This window comes from Phoenix dactylifera, chromosome 1 (assembly GCF_009389715.1).
Source record: "Phoenix dactylifera cultivar Barhee BC4 chromosome 1, palm_55x_up_171113_PBpolish2nd_filt_p, whole genome shotgun sequence".
In the NCBI taxonomy this organism is placed as follows: Eukaryota; Viridiplantae; Streptophyta; class Magnoliopsida; order Arecales; family Arecaceae; genus Phoenix; species Phoenix dactylifera.
The window spans coordinates 23,140,212-23,166,629 of NC_052392.1; the positions used below are offsets into that span (position 1 = coordinate 23,140,212).

General features: G+C 38.7%; 3 protein-coding genes across 17 annotated transcripts; 2 read left to right on the top strand and 1 right to left on the bottom strand.

The window, feature by feature from the left end:
* Positions 1 to 22: 22 nt before the first annotated feature.
* Positions 23 to 5,608, top strand: LOC103717051 (ubiquinol oxidase 4, chloroplastic/chromoplastic-like). Of its 7 annotated transcripts, XM_039130154.1 has the most exons (5): positions 26 to 343; positions 579 to 754; positions 2,526 to 2,619; positions 2,782 to 2,897; positions 4,304 to 5,608. In XM_039130154.1, exons 2-5 carry the CDS (start codon positions 635 to 637, stop codon positions 4,397 to 4,399), a joined length of 426 nt encoding a protein of 141 aa, XP_038986082.1. In that variant the 5' UTR covers positions 26 to 343; positions 579 to 634; the 3' UTR covers positions 4,400 to 5,608. The 7 variants fall into 7 exon arrangements, 3 of the variants coding, with proteins under 3 accessions (XP_038986082.1, XP_038986081.1, XP_038986087.1); XR_005513347.1 differs by lacking the exon at positions 4,304 to 5,608 and having other exon boundaries at positions 23 to 343; positions 579 to 2,277; positions 2,782 to 3,216; XM_039130153.1 differs by having other exon boundaries at positions 26 to 754.
* A 2,616-nt stretch (positions 5,609 to 8,224) lies between these two features.
* Positions 8,225 to 11,695, top strand: LOC103717050. Its single transcript, XM_008805281.4, has 3 exons — positions 8,225 to 9,371; positions 10,766 to 11,069; positions 11,195 to 11,695. Exons 1-3 carry the CDS (start codon positions 8,496 to 8,498, stop codon positions 11,329 to 11,331), a joined length of 1,317 nt encoding a protein of 438 aa, XP_008803503.1. The 5' UTR covers positions 8,225 to 8,495; the 3' UTR covers positions 11,332 to 11,695.
* A 2,575-nt stretch (positions 11,696 to 14,270) lies between these two features.
* LOC103717052 (formin-like protein 5) lies at positions 14,271 to 18,755 on the bottom strand. 9 transcript variants are annotated; one of them, XM_017845182.3, is made up of 4 exons: positions 18,021 to 18,755; positions 17,267 to 17,330; positions 15,658 to 15,731; positions 14,271 to 14,550 (listed from the first exon to the last, which is right to left on the bottom strand). In XM_017845182.3, the coding sequence occupies exons 1-3, from the start codon at positions 18,729 to 18,731 to the stop codon at positions 15,658 to 15,660; spliced, it is 849 nt and encodes a 282-aa protein (XP_017700671.2). In that variant the 5' UTR covers positions 18,732 to 18,755; the 3' UTR covers positions 14,271 to 14,550. The 9 variants fall into 9 exon arrangements, 4 of the variants coding, with proteins under 4 accessions (XP_017700671.2, XP_026664235.2, XP_008803508.2 ...); XM_026808434.2 differs by having other exon boundaries at positions 14,271 to 15,242; XR_005513337.1 differs by having other exon boundaries at positions 14,271 to 15,731; positions 17,267 to 17,821.
* Positions 18,756 to 26,418: the final 7,663 nt, after the last annotated feature.

The window sequence follows — 26,418 nt, forward strand, 5'->3', positions numbered from 1 at the left end:
CAAGGAATATCCCTCCTTCCCAGTCCCGCGATACGAATATACGATCGCAAGAAGCCAAAGCAGCAGACAAGTCCTTCCTTCTCTCTCAGGCCCGAGACCGAGCAAGAGCAAAGAATTAGGAGGAGAGGAGGTTAGGAAGCGGCAAGAGAAGCCATGGCCGCGACGCTCGCCTTTTCCTTCTTCTCCTCCTCCTCCTCCTCCTCTTCTTCTTCTTCTTCTCCTTCTTCGGTTGCCAATCTCAATCCCAGAAATCCCGGAAGAAGACGCTCTCCTTTTCCCATCAATCCCCTCTCTCTCCACTCTTTCGCGCCGTTTCTACTTCTTCCCGTGGAACGGTTTCAAGGTATGGTTTCTTTATCTCTCCCTTGGAGTAGTGGCTACTTTCTTGGTCGAGAAATTGTGCAGTCTTTTGCTTCGAATTATGAATTATTGAAACGAAATTTTTGTTAGCATATGAATTCCAGTACTCAGTTTGTTTCCGTCATTTCTATTTTTGTGGAATTTTGATGCTTCGGTGAAGTGAGGCCTTGAGAGATTAGCTGCTAGTGATGGGACTCGTCTGTGTTCGTTCTTTGTAGGAAACTATATAAGATAAAGGACCACCACATTGCAAGAGGAGGAGGAAAAGGTGACCATGGAAGGCTCTTTTAATGTGGAGACTTTTCCCGATAACGAGGGGAAGGCAACCGATTGTGATCCGACGACTAGTGCGCCTGGTTCCGTGGAGAGCTCGGTCATTAAGTTTGAGCAGTCCGTAAATATTTTTCTCACTGCATGTTCACTTTTTTATTTGGATTTTATAAACTTTTTATCTGCTTTCTGGATAAATGATTCCTAGGAAATGTTTCTTAGCCTGTGGTCATGTTTTTTTTTTTTTTGATGTTTGTAGGCGCCAGACTATTTCTATCATCATCTTATGAGAATATATGTGTGTTAGAATCATAAAGTTTGTGTCCTTTGTAGTAGTATCTATATGACTTGATGCCAAAATGAGGTATTATGAGTCATGACCAATTGTCCACTCTCTTCGTGTTTCATGACTTCAGTGCACAGGAATGTTATTATAACCAGAACTTTTTGAAGGTTTTGAAGTCATTTAACATGAGATTGAATTGTCAGTTACAAATCTCTGCTGTTAGGTTAAATCATTGCAATTTGCAATGCTTTCGGTTTTATTATATCGTTGCTGGTGGCTTTCCTCAAATCGTCACTGGACTTGTTCAATTCCAACTGTACATTACGAAGTTGATCTGGAAACTCAAAGTTCTTGAATCTAATGATACTTCTGCAAAATCTAATTTGTATTTTATGTATGTTAAAGGCAAAAATCCTGAATCTAACATAATTGGAGAGTATTTGATGGTTTCAGAATAGGCATTCTCGAGTGTAGTTCCGATTTGTACCATATGCATGATCAGCTCAACGCCACATGAGAATGTCTATTATCTTTGTTGGTTCTCGAGTTCTGCCCAATTGTCTGGGCATCAAGGATTGAAGTATTATCACATGCAGGCCTTCCATTGGCACAGTAGGTACTGTTCCACTTGTTGTGCTGTTCCATGCCAATGCTTGGGGCACACTCAACATGCTGTATTAGCATACAGTTGGTATTGTGCCAGCACTTTATGCACAAGGGATTGGCACATTATGTATCATGCCATGCCAGTTGGCATTTAAATCCATGCTAGGCGTTGCTTCTATACTTCAATTCTGATTCATAAATATTTCTCGATTGATTCTATCATCCATTGGATGGCATAGCAATAGTAGCCACTTCATTTCATGTTAGAATTGCTTTGCTAATCACTTTACATGAAATCATGAAGCGAGCTATAATTGCAAACTGTTGGTGTACCAAAACTTCGAAATGGAAATAGGTAAATGTGACTGTAATAAGCAATGATGATTCATCAGTACAGAAAGCGTTGTAATAGAAATGGTTTACATTTAGATCATATTGAACTAGATGATGGCTTCAGTTCAGTGTCTTTATACTGAAGAAATTCTTATGTCGGCAAGCCTGCTTTGAGCATATAGAAGTTGCAGACTTCCCTGGTTATGTGTATTTTGAAGAGAAAAAAGGAGGGGAACTGCACACCCACCCCTCCTTTATTGGTACATGCGGCTGTCTAGATAGTTTTATTAACACATTCCTGTAATCCTGTTACAGCAGAAACATTATAAGTACTGTTCAGATAATTTATTTTTCTTTACAAGGTGGTATTCGTTTCTCGCTAGCATGAAAACAGAATCCATGGCATCAGATTCATTACCAAGGTATCTGCTTTCCTTTGTTGAAAAATACTTTTTATTGCTTCTATAATTTGTAAATTTTGAAATGATAAAGTGGCATTTGAAATACAGAGATTTTCTCTTTTGCCTTTTCAATTTCTGACAGTACTGGTGTTTATCCTTACCTGGTTGTCTCTAACAGAGATAGGCTTCCCATTATATTTTTGTATAATTAGACATATACGTTGGGTTTAAAATCTCAATTTATTTGATGTAAATGTTCTTTTTTATAGGAGTTGGTAATCAAGATACTTGATGCATTTTACCACGATTGCCATTATGCAAGATTTTTCGTGTTGGAAACCATAGCTAGGGTACCATATTTTGGTGAGTCTTACGATTTATTATGAAAAACTCTGGTGCTATTTTCAAATATTTATGCACTCTTCAGTAGATTTCAAGTTTTCATTAAGTAGTAGTGCAGCATGCCTTTATGATTAGGCACTGAATTTGCTTTCTCACTTTGTCTTGACTTAAATGATCGAGCAGCTTTTATATCTGTTCTGCACATGTATGAGAGCTTTGGTTGGTGGAGAAGAGCCGATTATTTGAAAGTGCATTTTGCTGAAAGCTGGAATGAGATGCATCATCTACTTATTATGGAGGTACTACTTTATCCGTAAACTACTGAATTTAGATCCGACAAACTGTGGACGGACCTTGGCCTGTTTTCGTGAAACTAATGCACTGTTTGCTATGAAGTGTTTATTCTTCATAAGAACAAGTCTTATACCACTTGATATTAGCCATATGGATGCTACTTCACCTTTGGGTTCTAGCAGATGCCAGTTCTTCAAATTAAAAACTGTCTTAATCATTTGTCATGATACGAGCCATATGGATGCTACTTTGCCTTTGGGTTCTAATTTATGCCAGTTCCTCAAATTGTAAATAGTCTTTAAGTGTTTGTTGATGATTTCTGCACATCTTTCTTTCATTGCTCCCTCCTTTTTCTCTATCCCTTCAACATTTACTGTGTAATTCCCACTTTTCTTGGATTTAGTATATTATAGTGATTGTAAAACTCACTATATTGAAATTTACAGTCTATTGCAAGGAGAAGCATTTAGAATATATTTCTTTTAGTAAAAAGTGGTATCAGTTTTAGAGAACATAGCTACAGTGTTGCTGAACCCATGGATTTTGGTTGCACCTGTCAGAAGGTTAGCTGGATGTTCAACACTAGGCCTTTGATTTGTTATTTGTTTTTTAGTAGGATCTTGGATCTATTACTAGAATATTTCGGATCTCCATTGGAAAGGCTATTCAGCCTGAAATATTTGTGTTGTGATGAATGGTGTCTGAGCTAAAGATTCTTGTCATTCTTCTTAGCAGATTAACTAAGTCTTAGGGTGTTAGAAAGTTGTTTTGACTATGATTTCCTCTTTCAGGTTTCAACTTGCCTGATAGCTTCTTATGTGCAATGTGAACACTAGAAGCTCACCATATATTGCTGTATAGGCTGAATCTTACAAGGGATTGTTGTTTCTTGTTCCATATGATCTCATTTACCTTCCGATTCGCTTTCAGAGTTTATGAATGGAGTTTGAGCTTCATAAGGTCATTTTTTATGGTATTTTTACCTACCACTCAGATTAGGTTCTTTTTTGTAAAATCTTCTTTAGGTTGAGTTTATATGCCACACCCACAACTACTGTGTGCGCACATGCATGCTCTCAAAAGAAAGAAATAGAAATACTTAGATGTAAACAAGCTACATCCATTATGAATCATGATGAGATACTTTTATATATTATGTATCAAGTATATATGCATACATTACTAGACTTTATGGATTAATTCACCTTAAATGACTAAGTTCTTTTACATGTCCTAGTATCCTACCTGTAATATGTGCCCTCAACACCCTGTATGCTACTAACCTTGCCCTTCCCTTTCCCTTAAAAGAAAAATATTACTACCTTTATTTCTCTCCCTTTGCTTTTGCTCCTCGGTGCCATTTGAATTTCTGAATCCTGACTGGTCTGACCTCTTGTACTCTTTTTTCTAGGTCAGAACTCCCTCACATTTTCCATCATTCGTCCATAAGCATGGCAAGTATAGAGTATCTTCTCTCTTTCCTCTATTCCTCTTTGTGGTCTCATGATCTCCCTTTTATGCATGCAAGGACTTCCATCGACCTTCAGAAAGGAAAAGAAAAGTTGTTTTGGGGTTTTACTAAATGATGGTATTCCTAGCTTTGCTTGGACATGGATCAAGGTACAATGTTGTGCCAGTCCATACATATGCTATGCAGCATACAAATAGACCATGGGCACGATACAAGAATATATGCCCTTTATCACATTTTCCAGTTTGTATCATTCCATTGTGGCGTCTACCTATCTGGCATGCTCCAGCATGGACCATATGTACCGACACAGATAGTTCTTGTTTGCCATGAACCCTAGCAAATGGTTAGGTACCTGACTAGCATGGCAAGTATGTACTGCCTCAGCTAGAGACTGGCATGGTACCTTGATTTATTTCCAACATTATATTGACAAATAAATGAACTTTTCATTGGCTAAAGGTGTCCAGATTTTATATTTATTCGAGCTTCGTAGGGAGTCAGGTTGATGATATTGAAGGTGTTTTTGATGGCATTAATCCATTCCAAATTTCAGAATGGTACAGTGTGGATCAAATAGTTCTTAGATGAAATAAACCCTACTACTAAGTTGTTTTTCATCTAGCTGGGTTCAGGTTAGGGTATCATGAATAACCTAAAAATTGAGAACTTTCTTGCATTGGATCTCAACTTCACATCAAGCTCTGTTGAATTGGTGCTAAAATTCTGGTCAAGACTAAAGGCAAGAAAGGGGCCATGAATCTTGTAAAACTAATTGGCAGGAAGGAACTGTAGTTGATTGGTCTTGTGGTTTGCTTCGTTTTGACCTGGGTGTCATGGATCTAAGACATAAAAATAACCTTTCCATACATAGAGGTAAAGCTTAGTACATCTGATCCTCTCCAAATCATATAGTGGTGGGAGTCTTGTGCACTAGGATCTTTTTAAATTGTTAAAAAAACTTATATGCTGATTGCAACACCTTAATGCATATTAGATGGCAAATTTCCTCGTGCCGTCCGCTACCCGAGGGCTTTTTTTTCGGTTCAGAAAGTCATTTGCCCCTGCCTAGTTGATCATACCCTTTTGATCCCTTGGTCCTATGATAATGATGGAGCTACAAAGTTCATCTACCAAGTCCTGTTGAGGATTCCATCAATCAAAAAGTTTAAACCAGGCATATATATTATGCAAGTCTTGTTAATAGCAAATTGTATTTTTTATATTTTCTCATTCAATATATGCATCCAGTATTAGAAAAAAATCCAATATATATTGTGATTGTACAGTTTTTCCTCCGACGAAGCCTTAAGGCCGACACTTGTTAGGCTATAAATCCAAGTTTCATCTTCTCAAAGACTGTTCTTATGCAAATTATCACAACTCCTAATAAATTTACTCGAGTTCTAATTACCAAATACTAGAACTTGATTGATTTCTTATCTGCTTGGAAATAGCTACCTTTTCCTTCTGGTTTATAGATAATTCGCCCAATTGGGTCAGTACCATCTCGCTCAATTTGAGACAGATTTGGCCCATGGCCGAGCAACTTCTGTGTATGGGCACCTGCAGGCTCCACCCAGCCAACAGACTTCCTATTGGTGGCACGCAAGCACATCATATCTGGGCCAAGCTGTACCCCCGTACACTGTTCCTACCGAGCCATCTTCATCATAAAGGGCACCACAAAAACAGAAAAGTACTTTCTTGGTGATTTTTTTTTTGCTACAGGATTTGCTCACACTATGCGTGTATGAACGCACCCAACAAAATCAAAAAAAAAAAAAATACATGACGAAATAGAGCAAGAGCTATATCCTGATCCACCTAGATAACCTCATCTGCATGATGTACCACATAGGAGATGACAATTTGCTGCACTGTTCGCCTTACGATATGCATGAAAAGCTCAGAAGGTGCCACACTCTCTTGCGAGCCTACGAATATCTCGAACTCATACTATACATGTATAAGCGCACCCGACAAGATCAAAAAAAAAATACATGGCAAAATGGAGCAAGAGCCATGTCCTGATCCACCTAGATAACCTCATTTGCATGATGTACCACATAGGAGATGATAATCTGCTGCACTGTTCGCCTTGCGATAGGCACGAAAGGCTCAGAAGGTGTCACACTCTTCTGTGAGCCTACGAATATCTCGAACTCACACTATACGTGTATGAGAGCGCCCAACAAGATAAAAAAAAAAATACATGGTGTAATGGAGTAAGAGCCATATCCTGATCCACCTAGATAACCTTATATGCATAATGTGCTGCATAGGAGACGAGGATCTGCTGCACTATCGTCTTACGATAGACATGAAAAGCTCGGAAGGTGCCACACTCTCCTGCGAGCCTACGAATATCTCGAAGGAGATTTGATACTTTGTTTCAAGCACAAAATAGGCACTTGAGAGATGAATGCCAATTGCAAATAAAATCCTGCGATCGGGTTTGCCCAAATATGATGCAATCCGATTTGCTTCCATACTGGTTGCATTAGCATTTTTTATGGAATGCATGGTCCAACAGCAGCACTTCCTTGATACGTTTACCCACTTATATCTTTCTGCATCATATTGCGGAGATAGATTGACACGCGTAAGCGTAACCTAGCACCTCTTAAGCAACGAAGGCCCTTCCATAGTTCCATGACAAGGGGGTTCTATTCAGCCCCCATTTTTTTGCCTGGCTGGAGACCGACAGCTGGCACTGACCCGGTTGTCTGGTTCCGCGCCGGAACGCAATCCAGCTAGGCCTTGTCTTTTTCACCTTTTTAATATTTTAAAAGCGCCGATAATGATTCCTAGCGGCGAAATAATTGCAGGCGTGATGCCTGTCATTAGCCAAGGAATGGATGTACGTGTGGCCCACTAATTAATTAAAACAAGAAAACACCAAATAGGCGAACGACTGCGGGTTGGCGCGACCGCTTGGCTGCTTGGCGAATGGCCGATTGGTGGGAAATGCTGCGTGGGTGTTCGAGCCAGAAATTGGAGCTGCTGCTCTCACCATCAGATGCCGTGTGGCGTCTGGAGGGGTTCACCGCCGAGCGAGACCGCGCGGTACGCCCGTGCCCTTTGGGACGAAGGCACACGGGTTTCCCGCTCCGTCCGCTCGGAGCTTTGAAGGCAGGAGTCCATATGCGGCACCTATAAACCCGACCGACCAAGGAAACCATTTACCGTGTTGTATCTACATGATGTGATGTGATATCATTAATGGTAATTCTCAATTTTTACATCTTACTTTGACTAAGTGATTAGTGAAACAATAATCTTTGTTCATCTCTGAATGCCAAAGCTAGATGCCGCATTTAAACTTCTAAAAGATAATTACAAGCTTGGCTCCGTAGAGTCAGACATTTAATCTAATCTACAACAACTGTTCACACTGTTTTAATGTGAGTGCAGTCTACAGTCAAAGAAATAAGATGGCTTAAAAGTGAAGAAGCAGTTACAAAGTATGTCCAAAAGGCCTCTTCTGAATGGTCAGTTGTAAAGGAGATGGCTCAGTCTATAGCCCTGTTTGTCTTATGATATATATGAGCAATCTAAAATCAGACGACGGTCATCCTTCCACTACTCATCGCTGACCCTCTCCTAGGAAAATATGATCGGAACACAAATAGTTCCTTTGAACGCGAACCACTGGTAAGCTAGCTAGTCTACGGCGTAGGATGCTGTGCCGGGACTCAAAAGCATTGACGTCCAAGATTCATCTCATCCAGCAAAAAGGTCGTTTTAGTAACCTAGTCGCTGCCGTCCACCTGGACTCCGCCGCGTTGTTGTTCGCTTTGCGTTTTCATCCTTCTCTTATTTTTTTATTTGTGATGGATGATTCCAGAAAGAGCAGCTCGAGGGGTCCTGGTCTCTCCTGCGTGGCGCGGTGGTATCCTCCTTCGGGCAAACGTACTCTCGCCTTCTCAAACAACAGCTTATATAAGAGCCCAGGGAGAGAGTAATCCATCGGATCGCTCCTCAATTTGCGTGTGTGTACAAAAAAATTCGACTCCTCGTCGCGTGCTCTCCCTTGTTCTCCGCCGCTGTCTCCGATCCCAATTTCCCTTTCCCCACCTAAATAAATCATTCATCCAAGATCCAATCTGATCTAGTGAGAGAGAGAGCGATGGCGAGAGGAAGCAGCGGCCGGGGAGGGGGAGCGGAGGAGGCCCTGCTGGCGCCGGCGACGGCGGCGAAGACGTGGTACGGGCGGTGCCTGTCGTACCGAGGGGACGAGCTGGGGGGTTTCCGGTCGTGCCTGCGGTGGATGTGCATGGACCAGTCGGACCGCTGCCACGGCCTCATGTCGTGGTCCCTCTTCTTCGTCCTCTCCCTCGCCGTCCCCATCGTCTCCCACTTCGTCCTCTCCTACAACCCCCACCGTCGCCCCTACGACCTCGCCGTCCAGCTTTCCCTCACCGCCGCCTCCGCCCTCTCCTTCCTCTGCCTCTCCGCCGTCACCCGCCGCTACGGCCTCCACCGCTTCCTCTTCCTCGACAAGCTCCGCGACGAGACCGAGCACGTCCGCCTCGGCTACACCGCCCATCTCGACCGCTCCTTCCGCCTCCTCTCCTACTTCGTCTTGCCCCTCTTCGCCGCCGAGATGGCCTACAAGATCTGGTGGTACTGCGCCGGCGCCGGCCGGATCCCGTTTCTGGGCAATCCCGTGGCGAGCGACGTGGTGGCGTGCGTTCTTGAACTTGCCTCGTGGATTTACCGGACGGCGACGTTCATCCTGCTGTGCGTCTTGTTCCGGCTGATATGCCAGCTTCAGATACTGCGGCTGCAGGACTTCGCGGCGGTGTTTCAGGAGGAGTCCGAGGTGGGGCTTGTGCTGGCGGAGCACCTCCGGATCCGGCGGCAGCTGCGGGTGATCAGCCACCGTTTCCGGGCTTTCATCCTCTCCTGCCTCGTGCTTGTCACCGCCAGCCAGTTCGCCGCCCTGCTGCTCACCACTCGATCGCACTCGGACGTCAACCTCTTCAACACCGGAGAACTCGCGGTGAGTCAATTACCCACTCTCCGCTGGTGCACGTCTCGGTGTTCCATTAATTCGTACAGGAAGACTGCCCGCTCTGTTTATTAGTTTCCACATTCACAATTCATAATACTTCCTTACTTTAGGATTTTATTTTATTACATTGTTTTATTACATTAACAAAGGGGACATCTAAGTCACCTTTAAGGGTAGGATGGATTCTTGATCTAAATCAGCATATATCAAGTTCAGGAGAAGTTTTTTATGAACTGTAAGCGACACAGTAAATTTGAAGTTGAGAAAAACTACTGCCTTTCTTAATACTGGACAATGACCAATAGGTTTCAGGCTGCACCTAAACAAGGTTAGCTATGAACTACGAAGGACAACAAGAAGGTTTAATGATTCTTGTGAACAATAGTGTATGAGTTTTACTGGTAGAAGACAGGAAAATTTTGTTTTCCACATCGAGAGAACAAGCAGTTCTTTGAAATGCTTGGTCGTCCTCATGATCCAAGAGGCCAACATCTGTTTTCTCTCTTAAATGGAAATCCATTACTTTTGAAGTTTGGACAGCACCGTTACAATTTCAGATGTGAAGGATGTCAAAATAAGGGAAATTGTTGCGTGTGAATGAAGAGCAAGCTGAAAAAACTAACATTTGCGATTACATGGCTGGTTTTTGCCTTTGGACGATGCAGAAGACATGTCATGTCATTCTATATATCAAAGAGAAATTCAAAAGTGATCTACTTCACCAAGCTTATACCGGAAGTCTTATCAATTAGTTTTTAAAATTAACTTTTCTTTAAAATGATTTATCTTAAGATTCTCCATGTTATGTATGACTTTTATTAACCACCAGTTCCCTCGATTTAGAAACACTTATTTGGAATTTTCAGTTGATTTACATTTTCTCTCTCTTTTGATGCACTAGCTCATTCAGTATGATCTTATTTTCATTCTCTCTATTACTTTTCAAATACTTCCAGTTTGGAGGCATATAAACTGTATAATGAATATGCAACAGGCAAAACACATAGCAAAAGTTGTGATAATAAGTTAATTTAGGGGGCCTATTCCATTATATTATATTCATTGAAAAGGTGGTATATATGATTTTCATGGTCTTTAAGCACTGAAAAAATTTGGAAAGAGCCTAGGCTCCTTTCTGATAGTACAGCCCCGAGATCAACATGAACATATCTGAATCAAAGGCTGTTGCTTAACCCCACCCCATCCTTGTATGATTGTGCTCAGTGTATTCTAATCTATAAGACGGCACTATTGCTCAATCACCCTTTGTTACTCGGGAATCTCAGGGCTGTCTACGAAGTTTTATGGGTTAAATTTTTGCAGCAGCTAGATGCCCATAAATCAATACCATTGTTCTAATCTGTCTGTTTATGATTTGGCAGCTATGTTCCATTGTACTTGTGACTGGACTGTTCATATGCTTAAGGAGTGCTGCTAAGATCACACACAAGGCCCAAGCACTCACAAGCCATGCTGCAAAGTGGCATGTCTGTGCTACTATTGATTCTTTCGATGCAGACCCTGAGACACCTGGTGAGGTTACTTTGAACCCCAACTGTGTCTTTGCAGTGAATGGTGGTGAGGATGAATCAGATGAGGATGTCAGTGCTGAGGATGAACTGGAAGACATGAAGATTTTGCCACCTCATGCCCACACCATTTCCTTTCAAAAGAGACAAGCTCTAGGTGAGGCACCATATTAATTCCTACTATTGGTTAGGTGCATAGAATTAATATGTATTATGTAATAAGAACTTGATTGAAGACCTGTGCGTATAGCTCATCTACTTGAGATTTTTTACTTCATGCAGTGACATATTTGGAGAACAACAAAGCAGGGATCACCATTTTCGGTTTCACGCTGGATAGAGCATGGCTCTACACCATTTTTATGCTTGAAACGACCCTGTTCTTGTGGCTATTGGGCAAGACAACTGGGATTTCTTAAGGTGGAACGCCTTCTGGTTTTTTCTCCATAATTTTGTTCACTCTTACATGTAGATTCTCTCCCATTGTAGAAAGTTTTGAGGTGTACAAATGAAGGCAGTTGAGGAGGCAGTCAAGTAATGTAATGTAATGTAATATAGGTGTTGCATCGTTTGATCATTCATTCAGGCGTTGATGAAGCTGTCCACAATACCAGCCTCCTGCTGTCCCTTGAATCTTCCTCCTCTTTTATTTTATGGTGTGCGAGTTCGGGTTTGGCAGATTATCTGTGATTGTATCTTGTTTTATTTTTTTAGACAGCCTCCTGCTGTCTTGCGAATCTTCTTCTTTTATTTACTGTGTGCAGGTTGGGGTTTGGCAGCTTATCAGTTTATTTATGGTATCGTTTTTTTTGAGAGTTTTATCAATATTAATATAAAATGATAGCATCTTCAAAATTAATACTGATAGAGGAGCAGCTTGAACTAGTGTACGTTGTTTCATTCACCGTGGCGAGGTAGCAGTTCTAATTACTTGACCGCTTATGGTAGACCAAGTTATTTATTCATTTAATTGGCTTGCTTTGTTCTAACAAACACCCGTAAATCCTGGTTCGTTGTTAAGGATGGTTGTCGACCTTGCGCGCACTTATTATTTGTTTGAAAAGATTAATATTGGAAAACTGATAGATGAATCGATGGCTTCCGTGGGCATCATTAATTAATCAGACATTTCCAAGCCATTTGAATGTTTTGAGATCTTACAAAATTCCTATTAGTTAAATGAAGTTGCAACATTCATCACGCTGCATCTTTTAACTTGCAGATAGCAATATGAGGATGACCGATATTTTGTCGTGGTATATCTCCACCTTTAATGGGGAAAGTGTTATGGATCGATTTCATAGTGCAACTCTCAAGATTTTTGAGAGAAAAAAAAAATCTAGCTTCACGAAATCTCTTAAGTAAAATTTTCCAACCTTAACAGACAGCAATCGTCAAGCAAGCCTTGTGTCTCAAGAAGCCTAGTGTCTGATCATATTCAACCTAACTAGTTGGCTGGATGTTGTTATTTGAGTTTTGCCAACGATGTCAGGCTACTTGTTATATAAACAAAAATGTATCCACACAAACAGCGTCCTATTTATAAAAAGACTAAGGACCCAACTTTGATGTAATACTATCATTTTGGACATGTGTATTGCTTAGCTACTTGTTATTTCTATCCTCTACAAACACTCCTTTCTCAGAGGGGAATCTGTGAAAAGTGCTTTGACAAAGTTCTCTATCTGCCTAAGGAAACAGGGTGTCAGGGCCGGCAAAATTTTCACCCAAAAGAGATTTGTATAGGCCTAACTTTCAACTTTGGAATGAACCTCCAACTGTAAAATTTTTTTTTTAAAAAAATCTGATAGACAAGTGAAAAAAAAATAAATTAAGTGGCTCATATTAAACCACTAGATCATTGTACCTAGAGTGTCTTCCTTGGCAAATGAAATCCACTCATTCAGAACTAATATTTAAAAAAAGAAAAGAAAAAGAAAAAGAGAAAGACAATCATTTATCTTGAGTAGAAGATTGTGATAGACAACTCTGTAGCCAAGCTTCAAAAACCTACTTTTGAGTTATGTTTCAGTTGGGCCTGTGGAGTTTCAATTTCAGCAGTTTTGCTTCAAGGTTCAGAGTTTTGGTCAACAAATTCAAATAAAAAAACAATTAAAAGAATCAAAGAAAAATGAAAAGAAGCCAAGAAAAAATACTAAAGAACATTTTATTCTGTTATATGAGTTCCTTATTCGTATAGTTTCAGTAGTTCAAAGCTGGAGTCAGTACTACATACAGGTGAAAATCATAAACTGTACCGATGTATTAAACTGTGAGAATGTAAATTATGTACATATTGAAATTCAGCTGTTTAGCGTTTCTGAAGCTTCTAATGCTTACTGTATAGAAGTCTTTTTCTTCATTCTGGAGAAAATGCATATAGATTTTGCATTTGGCATCTCTGACATTATATAGATAAAGATAGGTATTATTTTCTTGCCATAGATATTATTTTCTTGCTATTTGTTTCTCCCAGAGACATGTATATACTAATAAGGGAGCACTACACTTTGAGTGGAACCCAAGAAAAACTGTAATATCTAAAATATAAATTTACTATTTTAAGTGTTAAATAAGCCATGCACATCCAAAATTCTTGATGTAATCCTTAACAACTAGCATGATGGACAACTAAGGACGCCTGACAAACTCTTATCATTTTTGCTAAGACAACAATGATACAAGTTCTTCTATCATCTTATTGTAAGTTCAATAAAAATTTAGTAAAAAAAATTCATAATTTATTTACATTCACATATACCTTACGGTACATTAAGGGCCTGTTTGGATTAATCCCATGTGATCCAATGATGAAGCTGGGAGAGAGTGCGATATAAAAGGGCTGGGTCTTTTTTTTCCCAGTGAGAATAGGATGACATCCATGCACACTCCCTCCTCCTCTCCTGCTTTGTTCCATCCTTCACCATCATGCTATCTCCTGGCTGCATCCCATCGGATTGCACGGGATTAACCCAAATGGGCCCTAAGAATGTTAACTTACTGAAATAGTTCTAAATGCAATTATATAAGTAGTTGAATCAAAGAAAGCTTGATTTTTTTCTTCTTAGTTTGGCTCCAGCATGATCACCTGGGCTCCAAGCAACCGCCTGGGTTAGCAAGTGTATTGCCTGGGGTTGCCTAGGCTATGTGACAACTACAAGCTTGAGTTAGCTGGTATCTATAAGAGGGTGAAGGAGCGCCCTAGGTAAGACGTAGACTTGCCCTTTTGCAACCATGTCAAACTAATAGCACATTCATTTTAAATAAATATCAGAGCTCCTCTCTCTGGAACCGCAATGAATTTTGTGGGGTTCTCATAATTTCCTACAAGGATTTCAGACCTGCAGTACACTCATTATTGTAACAAGAGTCAACTTCCACTATCAGGCTTTTACAAGCTATACCCTAGCAAGCATGATACCCTAATGATTCTTGTACCGATTCATCTTAGAGTAATGGAGAATCTAGATGATAAAGATCATTACAAAAATGAAATAGCATTGCAGACCATCTCTCCTCCTTATTGCATGACGTTATACTATTTATAACAAAAATGCTAGTGTTAAATTTAACAGCAACGAGAATCCTAATTTACTCTCTTAACCTCCGGAGAAGTTGCCTCTACAACCTCTTTGATCCTGTTGAACAAAAAGAAAGTGAAAGCTGAGGAAATCAAAAGGTCATTCCTTCCAAGCTTAGCTGCATATGGACAAGCTTAGAAGATGGCCACATTGCAATGAAAAAATAAATTATAATGGCTAATTGAAAAAAATTAAAAATTTGGGGCCAAAGTGTTTCTTGTCCAAACTTGAAGCAGTGTCGATGTAACAAGTGTACCAAGTGTCGCTGTAATGAAAAAAAATCCTAATTTGCAACAAAAAAACGCCCCATTTCAGTGATGTTGCTTGCGTACCAAGTGTTGGCTAGGAATGCCTATTTAATGTTCCAACAAATTGTGCTACGCAAGACGAACACCCAAAAACTAACTAGATGAATATTAATGTACTTTGCGAGCTGAATCTATGACCTTTGCAACAATAGGGAAACAAGTCTAATATGATGGCAATTCTGGGTCAGCAAAATACTGAATTAATGCCATTACAAGACCATATTGAAAAGATAAATTCTACTTAGTACAAATAAAATTCAATTTCATGTAAATTTAAAATATCTACAAGCAGTCAGGAAGTTCAGATAGTAAAGTTCTTATATATGCAACAGATGATGAAGTGCAAACCCTGATTGGCACAACAGCTCTCTATAGAAGTAAAGCATCCCATGCAGCACAATATAACTCATTTGCAACTATTGTGGATGGCAAACAAGCATCCTGCACTAATTGTTCACAATTAAATTTATGCACATCAAAATAAAGTTGATTGGTAAAAACGTCAAAGAATAAAGTCTGAATTACATTAAACATAATAACAGCACACGAGATAGGCATAGAGTAATAATATGTGGACACTGAATCAACTCGGTGTTCTTATGGTGAATATAACTAGTGGAAATCACTGTAAAGATAGACGCAAAGATCTGTTTTCTTTATATATGAATGAATGCAGGTTTAAGTTCATGCCAACAAGTTCTTTTTAAGTATGCAATGCCACAGTGATCTTGAAGAAGGAACATATTGACACAGCAAAGAAAACAGTGGTAGAACAGAATTGTCGTGTCCACAAATTGCTCATGGATATATAAAGGTTATTAACAAAAAGGAAAAAGGAAAAAGGAAAAAGACAAACCTATGAACATATGATGGAGCAGCAGTTATCTATTAAACATTTTACCCAGCATGTTAATATAATAAATTTGAAATCTGCATAGTCACAAACCACAATTTAATCCTAATGATAGTGGATGGAGATATGGATAATTGCATTTATAGGAAAAGAAGTGTCAAATAAATGCGCGAGAAGCACTACTAGAATTTCGTGTGATCACTGCATGATCATGTAATTGTCACAGATTTAATCTGAAAGTCAGAAAATTAATTTTTTTCTGAAAAATTGTATGACAAATATGAGGGTGCATAGCCTTGGGTAACACTTAAGAAGATGACAATATAGAACTCATGCTGGATATGGTTGAGCTACACTGAGAATTACAGCATAAAAGCAGCTTAGCAACGTAATTGTCAATCATGAATTATGACATGCCACTTCTTAACCAGTCAACAACAAGCAGGTAGAAGTTTTAGTGTCAGAATGTCAAACAACAGAACATGGGTTATTTGAGTATAAGAATCCCCAGCCCAAGAGCCAAGACACCATGAATCCGAAAGAATAAGGTGAAGGCCCCATTATAACATCCATGACAAACACATTCCTCATGATTTCTTGGACTATAACAGAGTTTTCTAATTTTAATCCAACATGGATGAAATGTAATTTAGGCAATTTAGTTTAATATTTATTTTTATTTTTTTTAAAATTTATTGCTTTTGCATGTTTTAAGTCTTACTGTAAGTAGGATTTGTCCAATCCCTCAGACAAGGCATCCGTCAACAGAGTGAGTTTGGTTCAAGATTATTTAGCCAGACACAAGCTCAGATTGATCATAATTTGAACTGAGCTTGAGTATGGCCTGATTCACTCGAGCTTGGGTTGATGAGACCCCTAGGCAGCTACATCCATGCCTTCAAGCATGCATGTTTTGAAAGCAAAATACCTGTATTCTTGGTCATTCCATTCCCTTCTTTTGTCCCTTTTAACAATTTGACTACTAATAGCACTTACCTATTTTGCATCAAGACAGCCTCACACTACAAACAAATATCAATGGTCATATCCTTGGTTCTTACTTTACATGTTCTATATGTACATCAACTTTCACGAATCATTTTTCACTTGATCAGCTCACTGATTACAGATACATTTATCTGTTTGACTCTTCTTCTTTTTCTTCCTCCCAGGAGACTGATTAGGACACCACAGACATGGAAGCTTTTACTAAAAAGGAAGCTAAAAATGAACAAGTAAGCTTATGTTAAACAACATCGGAGTGCACCTCCCAAAATCAAAAAGTACATAGCCAAAGAAAAAGGTCACATCAAATGCACTGTGACCTGATAAATCACTATAAAGAGTATGCTATAAAATTTATTTGCTGTATGAAACTAACGATGACATACTTACAACCTATACAGCAAGAATATTTTAATAAACTTAGCAGTTCGAAACACTGTAAAAGATAATGAGCTATAATCCAGGGTAAAACCTAGCAATACTTTACCATCCATATTTTCCCCAATAATAGATATAAAATCTGAACAAAATATAACTAAATAGATCTTGAAGATAACTTGTACAAAATATTATGACACTTGGACTACAAATGTAAAATATGTGTTACCATTCCGATTCCCAGGAGAAATGGGATTTACGCTCCAATCCTCCAAAATCCAATCCCTGCTCTCCTGCAATATTCAAATTTCATTCTGATAATTCTGATTATGGTCACGAACCAGATGCATTGGAGGATATAGCCATTCCGATTTCCATTCCAATCATTCTGATTCTGGTCGCGAACTAAATGCATCCTTAGAAGAAATGCCAATTCGTGGGATGTAAAGATCCATACACTGTCAATGAGAGGAACAAAGGATGTGAATAAATGTCAAATATGGGTTTGTTTCGTACAGATTAAAACCAAGATAATGCTATCAAAAGAGTAACCACAGTAGGTCAGCCGCTAGCGAAGGGTAATTAAAGGATTTGCTTTTCCCAAGTGGTATTCGAAAACTAAGAACGTATGTATTGAGGAAACTTACCTCCATTGCCTCCAATGCCCGATGGAGCTTTATTTCACCCATATCTCCAATGGTGGACCTAGACCTTACCGTAACTCTGTCATTTTCTGGTCAAACTGGACAGAACTTTCTATACCTTTTGCAAGCACCTTTTGCAGCTTTAAAATTTAAACAGGAAAAAAAACTAAATTTCAACAAATTCTGGGAGACTTTAACTGAACCAACAAGAAATAAGTCGATAAAATGCAAACTCAATTTCTCCATGTCGATGCATCATTCTGACTACCAAAAAAACGGAAAGAAAGGACTTTGAAGGTAAGTGTGAGAAATTGGAAGGAACCATGAAATCTTTTATACCTCATTGAAGCACTCCATCCACTCTTTCCACAATAACCCAAAGACTGCCGTTTCTTGCTCTCCGCTCCCACCCACCGTCCCGGAAACCAACAGTCCCACCTTCAAATCCTGCACGGCTTCGGACGCCCCACCAAACTCCCGAACCTGAGATCCTCCCTCGCGGACAGCAGCCTCTCCAGCAGCAGAGAAATGTTCCGCACCAGGGCGAGCGCCTCTCGCCGCTTGCTCCGGATCTCCGTGGAGATGTCCCGGATCTCGTGGTCGAGGAGGCGGTGGGAGAGGAGGCGGAGCGTCAGAGAGGGCGGCGGATGCCCTGGGAGCAGCGGGAGAAGATGTCGGCAAAATCTTGGCGGTGGAAGAGGACGTAGTCGCGGACCCTGTTCCTTGATGTGGAGGGATCGGATCTGGAGGTGGTCGATAAGGAGGCGGAGGTCGGGGGCGGAGAGTGGGGAAGACTCGTCGAGTTCCTGGGTCGAGAGGAGATCCCTCACGTCGATGGAGCGCAGGAGGACGTCCATGGTCCATCTCTTCTTCTTCGACCTTTCTTTCCTTCTTGTTTCTCTCTCGCTCGTTTCTTGAATTCTTGGTTGGAGATAGCGGAAAGAGGAGCCGAGCGTTGAAGGAGATCGCACCTCTCCGCCTTTTTACGGCTGCATCGGCGGTTGGAGTTTTCGGCTTTGTGTCGCGGGATGCAAGTGTCAATGGTCCCATAACGGTTGATAAAAGAACGCCACCCTGGAGATATTGGCTTCGGCCAGTCCATCCTTCAATATTTTTTTTAAAAAAATCATAAATATTTTTCTAAAAATTTAAATTTATATAAATATTTTTTAAAATTTATATTTATTTTTTTATAAAATACTGTTTTTTAATGCCCTTTTTTTGAAAACAAAATAAAATTTTTTAAATTATTTTCTATCACGATCGTTTTATAAATATTTTTTTTATACATCTATCCATTAAAAATATTTTAGTTATTTGAATTTAAAATCGTTATTTTTTAACGGCTCTAAATGGCATGGGTACACATACAAAAATAAGAATAAAAAAATACACTAACAAACAATTATTTTATGAGGTATATATGCAAATATTAATTTTGGAAGAATATTTATGCAAAATTTGATATATATATAAGAGTATTTATGCAAAAAATAATAATATTTAAACTTTTTATCATGAATCGTATTAGAGTCGAACCTGATATCGTGGTTATGCTTATAATTTTTAAAAGGACATAGCAACAAATATTCTTTTTTTGAAAAATAATGTGTTATTGCAATATATTGCTCGGGCTGAAGGAGGAGTCCAGCTTTCTTTCACAAAGGATATCACGTGATGGTACCTAATTAACGTCCCGAAGGAGGAAATCATTAAATTTTATAATATACGTGCATTCTTTGACTTCTTGGTGCACTGCACTGCATTAGTTAAAACTAATAATTAACAAAAAAGTAGGTGAGAAAAATAATTTGTTAACAAAATGATAATTTTTTAATAATTATACCAATTTATCATACACGATGTTAATAATATACAAATAAATTATGATTTATAATAACAGAATGTGTTTATTGGATGCTAGACATTTATCATAGATATACATTCATCAATTGTACTTGCTAAGTTGGCTGGTGCATCTTTTTTCTCTCTCCATATTTGTTGCTTTTAAATCAATGATCACTATCATCGTCTAAATTTACTTTATTCGATAATTTAACCTTTTTTTCACTAGGAAAGACCTACTATTAGAATAAACGATACATTTTTCAAGATTAAAAAAGATATTGATATTTTTTATTTACAAAGCTAATGAATGTACTTAAGGACAATCTAAAAAAGATATGTTATTGCTTACTATGCATCTAGTTAAAGTTATTTTTCTATACGTATTTTATGATAGCTGCAATAACTGTAAGGTGGGATAGTTTTGCAACTTAGATTATGTTGGAGGTTTTAGATCTAAATTTCATAATTACATTTATTTAAAAAATTAATATTTAAATTTTAAATATGATTTTTTAAGAAATGTTTGTTGTTAAAGATGGAAAGCTCGATGAAAAATTCAAAGGCAGCTAAGAGAGAAAAATATTAATTTGAAAATTTGAAAAGAATTTATTATTTATTTTTTTAAAAAAAATATAAAATAAATATCTTAAACTTTCGAAGGCCATTTTGATTACTCCTCAACTTTGCTATCATCATCATCTTCAATTATTTTTTTTTTTCTTTGACATCTTTCACCTTTTTAAAGTTCAAAACATTAGATAATAAGAGAGATAAAAATACTCTACCAAAAAAAAGAGATATAAAATAAATGATTTAAATAAAGAATACCGATATTTTATTTTCTTTGGTTTTGACTAACTTTCTGGTTATATATATATATATGAAGAGAAAAACTAAGATCATTTTGTCACAAAATTTGGTAGATATAATATAAAATAGTATGCTTATCACTCATTTAGTAATATAATATATAGACTTTCTTTTAATGCAATTACAAGATTAACAAGCTCTTCATGCATTTTATTTTTTCCTCGTGCCACAATCCACTCCTCAATTAAGCCAAATGCTTAAACTAATATGTTGTCAATTGACAAGTGGGGAGATCTTTGTTTGGCTCCATATCAAGGGAATCAACATATAGGTTGCATTATTTCCAACTATTAACTTTGATTTCTTGGCACCCATCTCTCCATTGTCAAGAGAACTTAGTGCAGAAAGCAAGAAATTTGGGAGAATGATCTTATTTCATTGAATGAAGAACAGCTTGTAAATAGCCTTACAAAATAACTGAAAAACAAAAAAATGCAGCCCACGTTTAACAAACCTAAAGACGTAGTAAAATTACTAAGGAATAGGTCAAATGACAACACATGCCTTAACAATAGGGAAAGTAAAACAGAACAAATAACAAACTGAACAATAAACAATACTCTAATAACTTTAACATCCTCCCTTAAACTGAATGCTTTAGCAATCAGTTTACACATGGATCTGAGCAAACACCCAATAAGTCACGTATCTTCAAGAATGCATCAAGCTTTAAAGGTTTAGTCATTATATCTACAAACTGTTCTTGAGTATGACAATGAACCATCTTCACAACTCCATCTTTTGTGAGCTCACGAAGAAAATGAAAATGAACATCAATATGTTGCTGCGACCATGGCATCATGGGATTCTTAGAAAGCTTAATTGCAGAACTGTTATCACAGAAAACTGTTATGGAATCATGTTGAGGCATAGCTGAGACTTTCCAATATCCTTCTTAACCATATTGTTTGACAGGCACATGAAGTTGGAGCAATGAACTCGGCTTCAGTAGTGGACAAGGTGACTACAGGTTGCTGATGGAATGATTAACTTAATGAATTATAAATCATACCTTGATTCGCTAAATCCATCTTTAATTGGGACTCTGAGAATGCGTGCGCAGCCGCGGTCAATCTAGATTTTCTCTGATCTGAAGAGAGATTAACGAGAGATCTTCTGGAGAAGATCTCTTAATATATCCTTTAGAGGAAGGGGTCTAACAAGCTCATTTATAGCCCTCTCCAGGGACCCGAGAACGCTGCAGGTGGTTACACCCGTGAAGAGACTTCACCCCCCCATCAAGGTAACCCTTCACTACTGTGATAAATACCTTAATGCCCTTGTGATTATCAGGATTTACGAAATTCAAGGAACAGACTTGTCAAACGTGGGGTTCTAATTAAACGAGATCAGGGTTTAATTAAAACGGGATCCAACATTCTCCCACTTGGACCATATTGACACCCATTTGTCAATGTGGCCCACAACTTGACGACGATCCCAACATTCTTCCACTGGACCATATTGACAAGTGAAATATCCTTAGCACTTGAATGTTATAATCTTTATACGCGTGTTCTTTCTATCCTGATATCAATTTGGGCAAGCTTTATGTTTGATTACTGTTGAGAATAATAATACGAACCATGGCGGAAATAACAACTATTTTGATCGGCGTTAAACCTTCCATGATCACTATATTACTAAACCAATCATAACCAAACCCCTATGAATGAACTTATCATAAAATCCATTCTTTGGTCACCATATCTGCTACCATAATATGCATAAACTTACATGAATTCATTAAAGTAGAAAATATAATAAATGTGATTTACAACCATCTGAAATGTGCACAATAATACATCAATTAATTTATACAGAAAAGGCCCATTTGACTGACATGCTCCTTATGCAATTCGGGGTTATTGCTTTGGTCAAAGGATCTGCCAACATAAGCACAGTATTGATGTATTGAACTGAAACTTTATGGTCATCACATTTTTCTTTTATAACAAGATATTTCACCTCCATGTGCTTATTTTCATTGGATATCTTGTTATTCTTTATTGAGGAAACTGCTGCTAAATTATCACAATATAACTTTATGGGCCTTGAAATAGTGTCATGATCTGTAGGCCTACGATAAAGTTCCTCAACTAAATAGTCTGTGTAACTGCATTATAGCATGCTAATAACTCAGCCTCCATTGTTGAAGCAGCTGTCATCTTTTGCTTCGAACTCTTCCACGAGACTGCACCACCAGCTAGTAGAAAGATATAACCTGATGTTGATTTTCTACTATCTGACATCCCGCAAAGTCTGAGTCTGAGTATCCAACTATCTTCAAAAGATCGGATTTGTTGTATGTGAGCATATGATCTTGAGTTCCTTGAAGATATCTCAATACTTTCTTTGCAGCTCTCCAATGTTCCATTCCTGATTAGCTTAAATCTCCCAGTAATCCCACAACATATGCTATATCAGGTCTGGTACAGACTTGAGCATACATTAAAGTCCCAATTAGTGAAGCATATGAAAATGCTTCATATGCTCCCTTTCAATTTCATTCCTCGAGATTGTGATTGGCTCAACTTTCACCTTTAGTAATAGGCACTGGGCTTGGTTTGGAATTTTCCATACCAAATCTCTCCAACATTTTCTTAATGTAGGCTTTTGAGATAGACAAACTTTTCCTTAGATCTCACTACAAGAAATGTTGGTTTTGCGACTAACTTTTCTCGACGCTAGGGAAAAGGTCGGTAAAGGTTGGCTCACAGCCAACCTTTCCCGATGCTTTGGGTTAGTGTTGGAAAAGCGAAACAAGCAACGACGCTCTAAAGCGTCGTTATAAGTTTAAGAAACAACGATGCTTATAAGCATCGTTAGAAACCTTAAAACCCCAACACCTCGCTCGATCGGCCCCTCTCCTGATTTCCTATCTGCAACGACGCTCTAAAGCGTCGTTATAGTTCAAGAACAACGACGCTTATAAGCGTCGTTTGAAAACTTTAAAACCCCACCTCGCTCGATCGGCCCCCTCTCCTCATTTCCTATCTGCGAGCCCTAGCCCCTCTCTTTTCTATCTGCGAGGCGCGCGACTTCCCGCTGCCGTCGACCTCTCCTTCTGAGGTAATCCCTACTCGATCGGCCCCCTCTCCTTCTGAGCCCTAATCTCACCTCCATCCCTAGCCCCGATCGGCGATCGAAGACTCCGCTACTCCGCCGCCGTCGACCTTGCCGTCGTCTGAGGTAAGCCTCCTACTCCTCCTTCTTCCTTCTCCTCCTCTCCTCCTCTTTGTTTCTCTTGTCTTTAACTCTCGCCCGGCCCGTCTCCTCATCCTCTGCGGTCGATGCCTAGCGCCGACATCTCACTCCCATCCCGAGCGAGCCGTAGCTACTCCGCCGCCGTCGACATCGCCGTCGTCTGAGGTAAGTGATCCTCATACTCTCGTAAAGAAATTTTCGGGTAAATAATTCCAGTTTTCATGTTACTAGCAGAAATTCATTGCTATTTGTATGGTATTTCCGATGATTCTGTCTAATAATGGAGTCTATTTCATTCCTTAGCATCAGGTGGTCTTTTATCTAATTATTTCATTGACAGTCTGATTTGGGTCCTGAATAAAATTAAATAGTGGAGAATAGATGGTGTTTTCTTCGAGAGGTAGATTTCTGCCTTTTATTTGTCAGATAACTTCTATTATCTGTGATTTTTTCTTCAAAAAATTCTTATTCGTCAATTCTTCACAATATACAGTTGTAAGATAGTTTATATTAATGATTATATACGAAGTTTCCATAAGACGTGCAAAGGGTCGATTCCTTCTACCTTCCTTTTCTTCTCTTTATTTCATTAACATTTTAAGATCCTGTAGGTATCCCTTCAGGGGCTTGCCGCCATTCAAGATGCAGCCCAAACTCTTTTAAGGCCTGTCTCATGTGACCAATTTGATAATAGCACGGGCTTTACAAAGTCTGTGGGGGCAAAGCTCATGTGACCAAAGGTCAAACTCTATAGGGGTTTTTATAAATCCCTAGGCCTTCCTGACCTTGTTCTGTATCTAGGAAACATTCTCAAATTGGTCTTTCCATGCTAGAAGACCTTGAGCCATGCAAGAAAATGGTTTTGGTCATTGCCCCTGCTTCTGGTGTGCTAGACTTTTGATTGGACCATAATTGGGTTTGCACTTCGGTGCCACATGTTACTTTGTTAGCATGTAAGGACCTTGTCTTAATGGTTTTGTTTCAATTTTCATGTTGGAACTCAAATGTCGGCCAGATACCTTGGCAATTCCTAGGAAAGATGTCAATACCATCTCTTGAGCTTGTGATGGGCCTCAATGCCCTCTTATCTATATGCATTCTTTTTGTTGGTAATCAAATGATAAACATTTCTTTTAACTGTTTATTACTGTCCATTCTTGACTTCACTTACTGGTTCCTCTAAAAGTCACGTTTCTTTTTTCTGTCAACGAACCCTCTCTATTAGTCCTGTCATTGGTTATGCCAAAAACTTCTATGGACAATATCTGGTTCGAAAGGACCATGGAGGGCGAATCGAGTCTCAAATGGGCATCTGATACATGGGGGGTTCCACCACTCTTCCTTCTGGGTAACTGACAAATGTTCCCTCATTCGACTCACCTCGTTTCATCTTTGGTCTTCGCTCAGGTAGGTCTTAGTCGGCATATGTAAGTCAACATAGACAATTGATGAAGGCTATTCAAAACACTTAAGAGTAATTGTCAGAATATCGTGAACTAGATGATTCCAGACATCTTCCATCAGAATGTAATTACTCTAGTCACCTGTGACCTCGTCTGCAGCCAATATAAATATAGAAGAAGCAGAAGCCATGTTACCCTTTTCATGTCTAATAAAATGCGGTGGTTCTCCCACCATTTTGCTTAAAGAAGAAAGAAAGAAAAGAAAGAAAGAGATAGGAGAGGACAACTATTATGCTTGTTTCTCTTTAAGACACATATGATAAAAATTTGTAAAATTATCATCAATAAGTTAAGCGTTGAACCAGTGTGGAAGAAATTAATGTTCAAATCAGCTCAACTGATGTCATGGTTGTTCCTCTTTTATCAGTGCATGTCAATGTCTAGACTAGTTCAAAAATAGTGATAAGTCAGTGCTTCAGCCCCAAACAAAAAAGCCTAGAACAATTTGATTCTATCTATGATTTAACCTCTGAACAATTTGACTCTGGTGAACACCTAGTATATGGCTGGAAACTCTAAGATCATATAGACCTGCCTGTTTTGCTGTCAGCTTCACACATTGGTCACATTGATAGCATGATTGCACCCAGTTATACTTCAAAATAACTGAAGTCTCCAATCACTGAACATATATGGGTATATCTTACAATTAAGTTATCTTTGTTGTTAGTTATAACAATACAGAAACATGGCTTAAATCCTAAAAAGAGTCCCTAGAAGATAGCATGAAACACGTTTCCATAACTTCAAATAAGGAATGCTCTAGGTCGCTGATCAAATCTCTTAAAGTGCATACAATCTCACTACCATGCAAATAGAATTCCTAAAACACATTACTTTTGTAAGATAATATGATTACTGATGTTTCATATCCTGCAAAGGCAGTTCACTTGAAGATAAACTCTGCCGCAACGTAAACATCAGTATAAAAAAACCATACCTTCTGTGAACTGGTACTCTTCATGTGCCACATGTAGCTGGTGATGAGATAATTCTGTGTGTGGAACCTTATACCTCCTGCCTTTGTATCCCTTATGAGTGAATTACTACTGTTGCTTGACCTCTGGATTCTTTCATGATCTAGCTTGGGTTCGACCGACCTGGATCAATTACTGAACAACATATGCTCTCGGAATCTTATATTTTGTATTAATAAAATTTGCCAAGATCTTTTTGTACCACGATTTCGTATTGTGATTCATACCCTAATTTCGTTTATTATTGTTTATATTACTTGCAGTTCAATTCAGTATTTTAATAGAATGGACAAAAGTTGGATAAATAAGTCGAGATCCAGTGCCGAATATTTGAATGGAGTTCAGAATTTCGTTAAATTTGCTTCTGAGAAA